Here is a 14,318-nt window from a genome sequence, read left to right on the forward strand (position 1 = left end):
GAGGAGAAGGAAGGGAAAAGAAAGGAGCTGGTTCTTTTGAAAATATGTTATGCAAACTTATTATGGTAAAGAAAAGCAACAAGAGGTAGTAGTTTTAAAAAATCAGATCATTATTAAAATGCTAATTGTGTTCTCTATTACTTTTTTCTTTAATGTAAAGGCATCACTTGGGGGAAATAAGGTAAAAATAATGGTTTTCTAAACTATGTGACAGTTATGTATGGATAAATTACTGCCCTGCCAGGATATCAATATATTCTGAAACAAATAATTTTTTAACTGTATAAAGGATTATTAATAAATTTATGCATTAAATTAACAAAAACCCAGATCTCCTTATTAAACTTCAGCAAGCAGAGTATTTGTCAAACTGGCTCTAACATCTAAACTTTCTAAGAACTGATATCAAATAGATGGAAAATCCACTGCTAAGGGAAGACAACTGCTTCATTAGAAATTCTCTGTATATTTCAACAATTTGAAATAAAATCATCAAAATCTAATCAAGGAAAATGTCGTTATCACAAACACCATAAATGTCAAAATATCACAGATCATGGAAGCAATCTTGCAAAGCTGCCTACCTAAATCAATCCCAAACCTGCACCAGTGCACACAGACCCACACTGTTACTGACTTTTAGCACAGAAAAAAAATCCTTTTGATCTGAATCTTGAAAGAAAAAAGGTTTAATTACACCTTCTGCAGATGAAGCCTGAAATGTCATATTAATCTCTGGTGACTGACTCAGGTTGAGCTTGATACTTTCTTAAATAGTGAGCAAATTACTTAATTTGCTTTGGTATTTTGTATGATCAAAAAGTGAACATAGTATTTGACAGATAGAGATCAGATTAAATTACAGTATCATCACAAATTGACACTAAAAAAAATGAAATAAAATTTTAGGGTTGGCATTTGGGAATTTTTCCTACTGTGTTTTATGGGAGGAGGATGGGGCCCCAAATAAGTTAGCATGAGTATTAGGATGGTAATATATAAAGGGATAGATGACACCAGAAAAAGGATACTTTGGTCCTTCATGTTTTCATTTAATCACTTTTCCAAATGCAAAATTAACGAATTTGCATTATGACTTGGTTATGAACAAAAATATCTCAAAAGGAAAAGTCAGTAAAAACAATGCTCTCCACATAAAACTCTCTAAGTAATTACTTAATTCTCATTTTTAAAAATGCAGAGGTCAGATTACCCAACCTATGTGATCAGCTCTACTGGAGCTGCTCTGGAATGATGATCCCTCATTTTATTTTTTGTCAGGAGGTCACTGAAGGGACTTGTGTTTGCACAGTGGTGTGTGCCCAGGACTGCCCAATGCACACTCCCCTCACAAATCTCTCTTCCTCAGCTTCTTTGGACTAAGAAGTTCCAATTGCCTGGTTCTGATGGCTGATCTGATGCTGCTGGGGTGTGCTAGGATGTCATATGCAAGAAATGACAAATTATGGACACTGGAAAGTGCAGGCCAGTAATAAAAAATAAAAACACTCTGTTCACAAAAAGCAAATTGTACAATAATGCCAAGGTGAAGATAAATCTAGAAACAAAGAACATGAACTCCTGAAACAAGAGGAGTTTCTCCTACTGAAGGTGAAAATGTTCATCACTGGGCAAGCATTTTGGGTTTGACATCTTAGGGTGTATCTAATTTTTTATCCTCTTTGGCATTTCCCTCTGATAATACAGCAGCTTAGTTTATTTTACTAATACCAATTTTAATGAAGCTAGTTTAGTGATACACCACAAAAGAAAACATTATTCATACTCATTTATAAAGGAAATGCTCATCTGGGAGACAAAGTTAGTTAATGGTTACGTGTGTCCATCCAGCATGAGGCAATGCTCAGATCTGGGAAACTGAGCTAAAGATAAGACAATCTTCAGCAACAATAACAGACAGACTGACAAAAACAGAGTGTCTGCTTCCTACAGATAAGGGAAAACCAGAGTGCCCAAGCACTCAGCCTGATTTGCAGCCCCAGAGACATCTCGTGCACACACACACCTAAGAGGGTGGCACATTTTGAGTTTGTACATGTAGGGAAGTCTAAGAATAGACTTGAGACTGAGGGGGACAGGCTGAGCAGAGGGATGGTATCTGCTGACAATAAGGTAAATAAAATCCCCTGTGGTCAGACAATCTACCTCCAGTCTCCTCTTTGCTCTCATTTTCCACCAATCATTCCAATGCTGCTTGGTCCCAAACGCTTTGGGACTGGCTGGTCATTACTGGGATTCTTTTGTCCCCCAAAAAGTGGAACTGTGTGATTCCTAAGATGGCAGGTGTGCTTCTGTCTGCTACAAGTCTGGCAATGGTCACAGCTGGAATAAATGGACAACTCTGCTTTCCCTGCTTGGGACTGACAGCCACCCTGCAGCGAGGGGAGTGAGCACAGGCACTCCCCGTGGCTCTGCCTGTTCTGTCAGCCATGGACCAGTCACACCCGAGCCCAGGGCAGCAAAGCACTTCACAGCCAACCCCTAAATACTTCAAATAGGCAGTGATATATGATTTTAATTTTTTACTTAATTGAAGTGCAACACAACAGTTTTCTTCCTCAAACAATCCCAATCCTCCAAAAAATATAACCAATGATCAGCCTAAATTTCTGACTCACTGATGAAAATGTTTGCAACCTGCTACCAATTTTGGTCAAGTACTAATGCTGCTTATGAAAAATTTAGCACATTTCCTAAACAGGAACTCCTTGTTACACAAATGTTTGCAACAAATGTTAAAAATAAACATCCTGACTATAAAGAACTTCAGTGTCAAACTGTGAACAGTGTGAAACAGATTGGATCATGCCTTGGAAGCAAACTCTGTGCTTAAACAAAAAATAAACATGGTGAAAACCAGTGATGTTAGTAAATGGTGCTGGTCCAAAGCTTCTTTTTTACATATTGTGCCAAAGGGTCCAAGAGCATGTCAGAACAAATGACACATGATGATAATGTCCTCATCACCATAATCAAAGAAGGAAGCATCTGAATGACAAACACACATGATGACAATAGCATTTATAGCAAAACATTCAGGTTGCCAAAATATCTCCAGAAATATGTGCTGTGAGTCCATGTGCATAAACACACACAATTTGTTCAGAGAATAGTTACTGCAATTCAGATGTGAGCAAGACATTTTCATTGTCTTATCAGTGCTCTCTATATTCCCTGTTCAACATGAACCAAATGCCCATAGACATTAATTCATTAAAATTTTAAGTCAATGTGAGAAACTTCTGAAACTATTTTTTATAAGTGTCTCTTCCACTGTAAAATATGTATTTAAGTTCTAAAGTCACAATTAATATTTTTTATTATATTATAACTAATAAAAAATTATTTCTGGCTCCAAATTAGATATTATGACACTGCAGAGATTTGATATTGCACTAAGACTTGACACTAATGAAAGCAAAGCTGTATGAGAACACAGTTTTCTGAGCTACCCTTAAGCCTAAAAGAGAGATGTTTGCAGAAGTTTACAAAATCTATCAACAGTATCCAAAAATACAAATTACTAGCACCAACACCAACACCCAAGTTCTAACAAATGATAGGAGTGCATAAAGTTGTACTCAAACTAAATTGGACTGCTCTTGTTCAAAGCTGAATCCTGACTCTCTTACAGGAGGCAGACATGGGGCTTTACTCCACTCCTCCACACAAGCACAAGATCAAGATTTGGGGCAGATGGGTTTTCCTGAGGGACTCAGGAGGAAGACACAAATGCTGTTCCTTTCAGCCCTATTTCAGCAGAAAACCTGAAGGGATTTTTATGTCAAGAATAAAATCAGTCCTATAAAGATGTCATTAATAATTTACATAAAAGATGAGGAAAGGGAACTCTCCATTATTTTCTCAACATTTTGGCAGCACATGAATGGTAAAAGAAACTTAAATAAAAAATGTGAATTAAAACCTTCAAACCACTACTGCAACAATGTGATCATGCTTCTGAGTCATTCAGTGTTGGTCATCCAAATGGCTTCTGAGCTGACAATAAGATCATTTCTATACAGTCAGGCCAGATTGAAACTTGTATCTTATTTCCTTTAACAACTTATTTATTCAGATTTTATTTCCAATTTGTTTCTCTCTCATTCTCATAAGTTATTTACCCCCTCTCCCAGACAGCACTGACCACACTTTGTGTCTGCCAATCATTACTCTGCATTTTTAATTGAAAAAGAACCATTTCCATGACCACACAAGATCTTGCATGACATGTGAAAGTTTCTGAAAACAAAAGGCCACAGAGCCCAGAAGTAATTTTACAGGTTTTAGTAGTGATTTTAATTTTTTATTGCTACCACATGTATATTTACTTATATATACTTGCCTCTAAAAATTTCTAAAAATAAAATGAACATGAAAACCAATTAGGTTCATAAAAGAAGGAGGTTGAAGAAAGGGATATTAAATGAAAGAGTAAATTAAAAAGATAATAATAGATAACATTTTATTTCCAAAATATATGCTGCTCTGAGGTGGTTCATTTCTTGAGTTGGTCACTGATCCAGCCCTTGGGAATGCTCAGCAATCCTTTAAATTGCTTAATACATTAACAACTGAATTCCACAGGCACCGAAAATATTCAAACTATAGTAGTTCCCTGGATTATGTGAGGAGGTTTCTGGATCAGAAGAATCAGCCTCAGGGAAGCATATATATTCTTGTAAAAGGTTAAAAAATTAACAAAATAAAAGAGATGGCATTTATTTTCCAGTATTTAATAGTGAAATCAAGGCAGTTTGTACCTAGACAGTCCAATCCATTCTCCTGTAAAAACTGGGTCAGATGCAAACCTGTTGTGGGCTAGAAGAGCTCACTGGCCTTTGCACAGGACCTGAGCATCCCCAGTGCACGGTCAGGATGAGGCTGAGCTGTTTCCACAGCACAGGGCAATCCCATCTCTGATCCCACAGCAATGTTTACTTCACACTGAGGACATGAAATATTCACACTCGTGTCTCCCTTGCACTGCTCAATCTAGATGGTCCTGCCCCTACAGTTAGAGCTGTGACAAGATCTGATTTTCTGTCAGTGCTGGTGATTTACCCTGCTCCAAATCAGGCCTCAAGCAAGGCTGAGCTTCCTCAGCTCAAGAAGTTTCTATAGTGGGAATTTTCACAGGTGCTGTTTCAACCATGCTTGAAATCCCATCGGAAACAAAGTCTCATTAACATCTCAACAGAGATGTCGCTTTCCCAGGATCACTGCCAGCCTTAGATAACAAATACAGGTGGAATGGCACAATTCAGATTGCTGAAAAAAATACTGAGGAAAAGATTCTGAAATATTGGATTTGGATGACAGAAATTTACACTCAACCTCTCAAGTAGGAATAGTTCAGTAGAATCAAAACAATGAAAGTAAAAATCTAAGAAATTTCCCTGGACACTCAGCAACATTAAACGTTTCATGTTGAAAATCGGAAATCAAGGCCACAAATATACAGAAACCATAATAGATTCTTGACTTGCACAAACAAAGCACAGAAAAGTGGCAAGACCAGAAACAGACAATGCTTAGTACACAGAGAGTCTGCTGTGCAAAAGTAAAAGAAATCAAAGATGAGCATATTTTCTCTCATGAGAATAAAATGAAACCTAAGAAATGGCAGTGCTGGTTGCTGACTGTGCTGTGTGCTTATCTTGGACATCATTACTTGGTCTCCAGAATATTTCCAAGACAGCTGTGGGAATTGCTGAATCCCAGCATTCTCCCCAGCTCAGTCAGAGTTACATGAGTAACACTGCTGAATACAAACACATCTGCTTTGGTCATGGAAGCACCTCTGAGCTATCCCTCAACCTCCTCACAGTCAAATACCTTCTGCAGTTATGAGGGACAGCTATTCTAAATGATTGGTGCTTCTACTCTCCTCAAATACTGTGCTCACCTACACCAGTACTACTGGGAATGGAAACACTTGGGTAAATTGCAAACACTTGAGCTGTAAGTCTAAATGCAAAACTTTTCTGGGGAAATAAAACAAACCCTAAAGTAAACAAAACAGAGGAGAAAAAACCAATCAAAATAAATCAGAGGCAGCTTTTACAAATGAACTCCATGAAGAATAATTATACTTCAAGAAAAGTCTCAAAGGGACACTGCAGTTCTGGGCTGACTGACCCTCCCTGTCAGCTCAAGTTCCTTCAGTTCAGAGGAAGATCAATCCCCACAGAACTGAGAAAAATCAGTCTGAAATCTAAAGGTCAGGATAAAGTTCTTCTGCTCCCATGTTCTCTCATCACTCCTCCATTTTCTTTCCAAAATGTCAGTCAGTCATGAGTTTCTCACAGTTTAACACAAGACCAGGAAGCAACCTCAAGGTGAATCTGTTGCACCTATTATGTGCAATGGCCATCAGACAAAATTCTGGTAAATTATGGAGTTTTCCAAGTACTTTAAGAGTAATTCAAACTTCCAAGCACTTACTGCAGGATATAAAAACAAAAGGACTGGGGAAAATTAAACATTCTATTTTTCACAGCATGGAAAGCCTGACTTTCTATGTGGCCTTCTTCTGCAACCTCATGAGATATGAATAGCCTCCAAACCCAAAACTCTCACAGAAAAATAAATCATCATTTGTTAAACCAAGCCACTGAAAACTTACAGAATCTTGAATTATTTTGGTCACATTAGTTATTACAAAAAGCAATGGGCTTCAAGTAAGATAGAAACATAAGCTTAAATCCCTTTTTCTAAATATTTTCTGTGCATATATAGAAAAACAATTTTTATTGTCTCACTGTGCTGTGTGCAACTATACAAGTATATAAATAAATAACAGCAGCTTATACAAACATCTGTATCAGTATTTTGGTCTTTGATTCCAGGCTTAAACATACTTTTATAAAAAAGGACCTTTTTGGGATTAAGTTTACATTTTCTGTATTTCTTGATGACAGCAATTACTTTTTAGTGCATGAACAGTTGCTACTTACATTAACTTCTGTTATAGCAATATCAACGACGCTACCAACAACAATTAAGGCATCAAAAGTGTTCCATGCATCAGTGAAATAGTGCTGTTAGGACAAGCATTCAGCAGAAAGAGAGCAAGAGAAAAACACAAACAGAAAAAGAGAAGAAAAGGACAGTGTTATAACACAGAAACACTCTAGGCTTCTCTGATGTACCACTATACAATCTAAACTTTCCCTTTCATAGCTAAAAAAGATTGGTAGAAAAAAAAGGCTATTTATTTCCCATATCAACATAATTGACCTATGACTGGTCTGTACTCAAAACTTTAGAAACATCAGATCAAAATCTGTGACTTGTCCAGATGATGGAAATAGTGGGGAGACAGAGAAAGAGAAGTAGGGACTGGGGAAAGTAAGCTGGGATATACTCACATCAGCTTCACTGAGAACGACGTCTACTATGCTGCCAATAACGATGAGGGAGTCAAACGTATTCCAGGCATCACTAAAATAGCCCTGAACAGAGCAGGCAGGGTGCAAACGTTTGTGATTACACATGAAATGTCAAATATTTGCATACTTCTGTTTAGTTTTGCATAAACAGAAATTAGTTAAACAAAACCTGTGGTCTAATGAGAAAACAAAACAAAAACCAAACAATATTGCCTACTGAAGGAAAAGCAACATATATGTGCATGTGTGTGTATATATATAATTATATATATACATGTACAGACACACACACAGACACACACACACTCTACACATGCAGAACACACCATCAGATAAGCACGATGCTGGCAAGCAAGCCATCATCCAAAATTGGCTTTGGGCTTCTAGCAAGGCTGAAGTATTCTAGCATAAATACCCTAATGAGGACAACAAGGCCCCTTTTATTATATTTCTGCAAGACCAAGCCAATTGAAACCTCCTTATCATCAAGGATTTTGTGATAGTCTTATCTAAGTGGCTGGTAAAAATATTCAAAGGGTCATGTCTCATCACTGGCTAAACATGCACAGTTATTAATGTGAAACTGTGCACAAAGATTAGAGAACTGACTTAATCTTCTGTTCATAAACTAGGTCTAATATAGGAACTCATCCCACATTTGCAGTCAGAGGGTGATTCTGTAGCCAGTGAAGCCAGTGAACCACAGCAACCTGAACAATTTCTTAGTGCTTTTGGTTGGTGCAGCCAGTCCAGTGTCTGAAAACTCATTTTAATCAACTGCTTCACCACTCTTCTGATGCTTTATGCCTTTGAATATATTTCCCCCATGTGTGTTCCTGGGACATGGCTGCAAAGGGTTATAAAGGTCTACTATGCAATTAGCTGACTATGGGCATAAAACAGCACATTTGAGCAGAGGTTCTTCAGAAGAATCCTCCAGGTAGGTTCCAGTGTGGAACAAATCAAGATGTATTACAACTGTTAAGATATCTATAGAGACCAGAGGTTTCTGTAGCATGTGGTTTCTTCCTACTTATTATAGAAATCCAGAACTGCAAAAATTACTGAACTTGCCCTATACCTCATTCAAATGTATTTAAGTATCAGTCTACCAAGACTAAGGAATGTGCATTAAATGAGAAAAGTTGGAATGTACATTTTGTACATGTACATTTCTTGGTAATTAATTTTAAAATACTAACTTTTCAGCCACTATTGAAGCTCTAAAATAATACATTTAGCAAGAAGCTTAAAATTACAAACGTGCTAACCTAACCTTATAGCTAGTTACACTTTTTATTACACTGTTTGCTCTAAGATAATGTTTTAGCTGAGTAGTTTAAGTTATTACATGAGTTGTTAGCAGAGAAAAGAAAAATCGGTTCCAAAATCGATTTTAGAATTGGACTGATATTTTTTTCAAGGTTTTAAACTGTTAGAATTTCTAGTAATTTCACAGTTTAAAGTAATGCACTTGAGTACATTAATATTTGAAAAGAGGCTTATTTTGATTGGAAATTTCCTCTTGGAGACTATGAGAGAGCTGCTACAGTAGACAACAGCTCCACATTCTTGGAGAGGAAGCAGGGTCAGGAAAGGCTCATTATGTTTCTAATGCTTTCCATCATTCCTTTGTCTAAGGAAGGGGCTGAAAGAGGAAAATTGATCAGAGTATTATCTCTACAACTCTTTGCACTTCTCTGGTTCTTTGGGATCAACCATCAATACCAGTTTTGGGGCAAAAAGCCAGTGCTCTTGGATTTGGCCTCCTGAGGAAATGCCTTCACTCCTAAGAGCTCTTGCACAGTTCCTGGCTGCTCCCTCCTTACCCTTCCTGCTCATGGGAACAAGCAATTCCCAAAGCTTTACTGAGAATCACACTGAATCACCCAACAATATTGAATTTTATAATCCTAATGAGATTAGCAGCTGCCAACCAATTAAAGGGAGCTGCTCTCATCATGTTCTTCCTGATCATTTGCATTCCTTATTTCTAAGCATCTTCCTTGATTTTAGAATAGCAATATTTCTATCTATATATACAAAAAATAAGAGACTATTGGCAAACAGCAAACACATAATCAGCACAATCCTGAGCTGTGCTATCCATCTTCCCCTACAATGGGAACCAAAAAAGGTCCTCCAAATAAAGGATAATTTCAGCTACAGAAAAAGTTACTTTACTAGACATGCTACAAGATAAAGCACTGAAATAAAAAAATCACATTTTGATTCAATACAGCTAAAACACTTTACACACTTATTTATTTATTTTATGAAACCTTTTCCATCAGTATAGACAAATATTGTTCAAACTAATATGTAAAGCAAAAGCATACAAATAAACAAAAAACTAAGAGAAAATAAAGATGGTTTTGGAAAAGGGAGGAATGGACAAGTCACAGCAAATAAACATCATGCAAATAAGTTGTTTTCACCACTGCAAGGACCCAAGATCAATTCACTTACTAGCCATCTTTCCTTTTTTCTTACAAAAATCTGATGTAAAACGACATGGAAAATCATTACAAGTTTAAGCAACAACTGGCTACCAGGAGGCTGTACATACGGTCTGTGTGGATGGATAATTTTTGATTCCAAAGCTGTATTTTGTTTTGAATGGCACTGAACCATGCTGAGTAACAGATTTTAGAAAATGTGAGGAAAAAGACCTGTTCTTTTAGCTTATATTATGAAAAATTTGCTCATTGAGAAATGCCGAAGGACAAAATCACAAATCCTGGGGAATAGGTAGGCATAAAGAATTAGCAACAAAATATCTTTCCAGACATCTACCACATAAATATTTTAGTTCTTTTAGTACTCTCTTGGAAAATTTTGGGGCCTCATTCTGCAAAGCCTTGTGTGATCCAATCTCCCAGTCAAGTGTGCCAGACACTCAGCATCACCTTTACTATTGAGCACTTCTCCAGGTTTTATGTATTCCAGAGCTGCAAGGCAGCCTGCAGTGCCTTGGTTTTACACAACACAATATCATAGGAAGAGCATCAATAATTTATAGTAGCCTTAAGTTTATATGACCAGCAAAATCAAAAGATCACCGTTTTCACAGGACTTTTGTCTGCATATTAAGGGGACACTGTCAAGCAGATGAGATAAAAATTAACAGGTTTTTATCTATTCTTATTTTTACAGAGTTAGAGTTTTTATTTGATGCTTTGAACATCTCTGAAATAACTTTTTAAAGGCAAAAAATTAATAAATAAAAGTTTATTCTGTCAGACTAGCCTAAGAGACCCACCCACCAGTGACATAGACATAGAAGAAATTTATCAGTCTTTCCTCATGGACCCTAAAGCAAAGCATTAAGTTTGGTTTCAGATTGTTCCTACTATTATTAAACTTTAATATGAGTTAAAGCAATTAATTGTTGTTTAAAACATGCATCTATTTTGAAATTTAGATTAAAGACATTAAAATTCTGCTTAAGGCTGCTATCTGATTTTTGATTATTAATGAACTATGTAATGTGTTGCCAATAGGTTTTGTTGCAGAGTATCTGATAATTTACAATCTCCAAAGAATAACAGGAACAACCTTAAATATACTTTATTCCTTCCTGCTCATTAGTCTCTTCCAAAAGTCTGATTATCATCATGGTCTTTAAACCTTGTCCTGCTAATTAAAAAGTTTAAGGTGTTCTGCACCTATGGGGGACCAAAATTCAGGAAAGGAGACCTTTCCACTGGCAGTGTCTGCCTTTCACACTCTCAGGGTTCAGATCCAGGGATGTCTCACAGTGAAAGCATCCAGTCAGATAGAAAGCATGTTGCAACAGAATTAAAGCTCAAATTGTACAGAGTCTTAGAGACCAGTTTTAACACATTGCATTTGCTAACAAGTAGGAAGCCCACAGTACAAATGGAGCACTGTGATTTGTACACTCATGATCAGACCACTGTGTTTGGCATTAGCTGCTATTTCTGACTACAGTCACAAGTGCATGGAGAACCATACAAGGATTCACAATCTTCTTTCAAAAAGCAGATGATAAAATGCAGCAAAGTCCTCTGTGCAAAACAAGGATATAGAACAGGAAATACAGATCAGGAAACACAACCAGCATACTCATGACACTGTGGTCCACACAGCTGAGCTATCTCCTCTGGGGCCTCATACTGTGCTATTTTTAATGTGAAACCCTTAGCATTTAAATAAGATAGCTGACACAAAAATACAAATAAATTCATTAGAAAAGTACAATGGACTGGACAGTGCAGAGCGAGACCACGGGAGAGCGGGTAAACGTTCACCCCGAACTCCACAGTTCACATCTCAACACCAGATCTCAAGAGATGGATCACTCCTTCACTTCTGCAGGCAAACAAAGCTGGCTTTAAACCAAGTAGCTCAGGCTGTAGAGCCAATCTCAGTACTACATACAAGCTGAATAAATAGTTTGAAAGTCTGGAAAGCTGTAGTCCAGCTGCTGCAGCCTGAGCTGTGGGCAGCCGTGCCGGGAGCACAGAACTGTCCAGCTCAGAGCACGGATGGGGCTGCACAGAGCCAGGGCTGCTGCACACCAGCAAAGGGCACAGCTCTGCCAGCCCCTGGGCACATATCCTGGCTGCTTGAAAAGAAGGGCAATGGGAAAGGAAAAGTACCAGCCTTGGATGGTGAGAGCAGTAAACCTCAAATGGCTCATCTGTCTTTTATCAAATTCCAAGTGTAGCAAGTGAGCACGTTTTACTCATTTACCTCACCCAGAATAAACATTAATTTCATTGTACTAAAAACAAATTTAGTCTGTTTGTTCATCATTAACTTCTGCACTTCATTAATGCAGTATGAGAACTGAACAAAAAGGCAGCATTAGCTGCCACAGGATAGTTTTATCTTTTTTTCCATTTATAGTTACCAGTTTCTCTTGCAAATCTACTTCTGAAAATGTGCCTGCATCATTCATATTGACAGTGTCCCTTTAAAACAAGGAATTAACCACTCAGTGTGGGGCCTTCTACCAAATATTATGTATATATAACTGAAAACATAAAAATCTTAAAAGCCTATTGCGTATGTAAATTATTTATGTGTATGTAATACTTGGCTGTGTTTTATAAAATAAAGAAATTATTTTGCATTTTAGAATGGGAAATTATACTGGATACAGGTCTTTACTGGAGATTAAATTAGTGTCAAGTAATAAGTGTAGTATCCAGAACAGGAGATGTGGTGATGTTTCAAACAGGAAATTATTTATCTGATTTAGAAAGAGACATTTTTATTACCTGAAAATATTCCAGATCTCATCAACCACTTTGTTAGATTTTTTTCTGATATCTGCATTTCATTTCCTGGAGTTACATTTCTATTATAATTTCTCTAATAGATAAAGGTGGGAAATGTTGATTCTTTTTGTTATTTGAATAATATACAACAAGTGTGAAACTCATCATACTTAACTCCTGTGGTGATGACCTAATTAAAGCATATCTTAAACTTACCTTGGGTTTGAATGCAATCAGTTTCAAAACCATTTCAACAGTGAACACTCCTGTGAAAACCATATTCATAATGTCCATGGCATCATTAAATAGCTTAGACTGTCCATAGTGCTGTGAATGAAAAATAAAACACTTACAAAAGTAAAGGCTTTAAAATGTGAACTGAAAGCAAGACAGCCTAAGACAAAGTTGACAAAAAAGCAGCATAGGAAAACATTTAGTAAAATTTGTGAAGCACATCTATATACGTGGAAGATTAGCAGAGTGTCCCTGGTCAAGCATGGAACTGTTTCAATTTATTCTGTTTAGGCACAGAGCAGAACAAAACTCATTCCTTAACATCCTAAGGGAATCTCCAGAGAGAAAATTGTTCCCTCAAAATAGGAGTATTAGATAACAACATTTGCCCAAGTTTTATATGCAAGGTTTTAAAATTTCACAGGCTTGTGTCACACCTGCTTAGAGAGTCTGAAGTATGGTAGTCACAAAATAACACAGTGTGTAGGAGGTGTATTTTTAAGAGGACAGGGTATGCAACTATACTGAAAGAAGCAGAATGATTTTTTAAACTGAATTCAAGCCATGCTTTTTCTTACCAAAATCTGAAATACTAGGGAAAGAAAGAGACAACTAGAACATGTCACAGAAAACTACTGTGATCAGAAGTGCTTTCTTTAAAACTCTACTTCATAAAAAAATACCGGTTGCCATCATTTAAAAGCATTATCCCACCCATACCCTTCCCCTCAAGTTATGCCAACAGCTTCAAGAGAGTTTCTGCTTTTCCTACCTGCATAGCCAAGCAAAGGGTGTTCAGCATGATGAGGACAAACATGATGTATTCAAATCCAGTAGAATTCACCACATACCAGAACTTGTACTGGTAAGGATTTTTTGGAATATATCTGCGGAGAGGACGAGCCTTCAGGGCGTACTCTACACACTGCCTCTGGAAAACAAACACAGCAAAAACTGTCAGACTACAACCCAGCAGGTCATCAACTGGGAACACAACCATTAAGTGAAAATTGTTAAATATAACTCTCAAAACCAGACTGTCTGCTTGATTTAGGTCCTTTTATTATTAAGCAGAAGGAGCTTACCAATCCTTACTTGATTATTGACAACTGTATCTAACCATATCCTCTACTCAGCCACATGCAAAAACCAAATAATGCTCATGGAAATTCTAGAGGGTTTTGCCTTTATACACTAATGTATTCTACTATGTATGGGTATAGTACATAGCCAGACTATTAAGTCATCTCTAAACCATGTTTTGTCTTTACTCCCTTGTCAACCACCAATGGATCTGCCTAGCATAAAACCCTAGAATCAGCAAAATAAATACTGAGGAGGAGTTACTTCTAATAGCTCAGTTAAATTGCCCAGCAAAATCACCTATGTAGGAACATCATGGATTCATCTCATAATCTAT

At 37.1% G+C, this 14,318-nt stretch overlaps 1 protein-coding gene across 6 annotated transcripts in view; it reads right to left on the minus strand.

The window, feature by feature from the left end:
• Positions 1–14,318, minus strand: part of CACNA1D (calcium voltage-gated channel subunit alpha1 D) — a 168,902-nt gene that overhangs the window by 34,716 nt on the left and 119,868 nt on the right. For 4 of the 6 annotated variants that reach the window (XM_071439778.1, XM_071439777.1, XM_071439776.1 and 1 more), the window contains exons 28-31: positions 13,671–13,829; positions 12,881–12,991; positions 7,395–7,478; positions 6,981–7,064 (exon numbers count right to left, since the gene is read on the minus strand). In XM_071439778.1, the coding sequence (XP_071295879.1) occupies positions 6,981–7,064; positions 7,395–7,478; positions 12,881–12,991; positions 13,671–13,829 (438 nt within the window). The remainder of the gene's footprint in view (positions 1–6,980; positions 7,065–7,394; positions 7,479–12,880; positions 12,992–13,670; positions 13,830–14,318) is intronic. The other 2 variants (XM_071439780.1, XM_071439779.1) reach the window with 1 other exon arrangement.

This window comes from Agelaius tricolor, unplaced genomic scaffold, assembly GCF_023055355.1.
Source record: "Agelaius tricolor isolate 1412-34295 unplaced genomic scaffold, bAgeTri1.0.p SCAF_14, whole genome shotgun sequence".
In the NCBI taxonomy this organism is placed as follows: Eukaryota; Metazoa; Chordata; class Aves; order Passeriformes; family Icteridae; genus Agelaius; species Agelaius tricolor.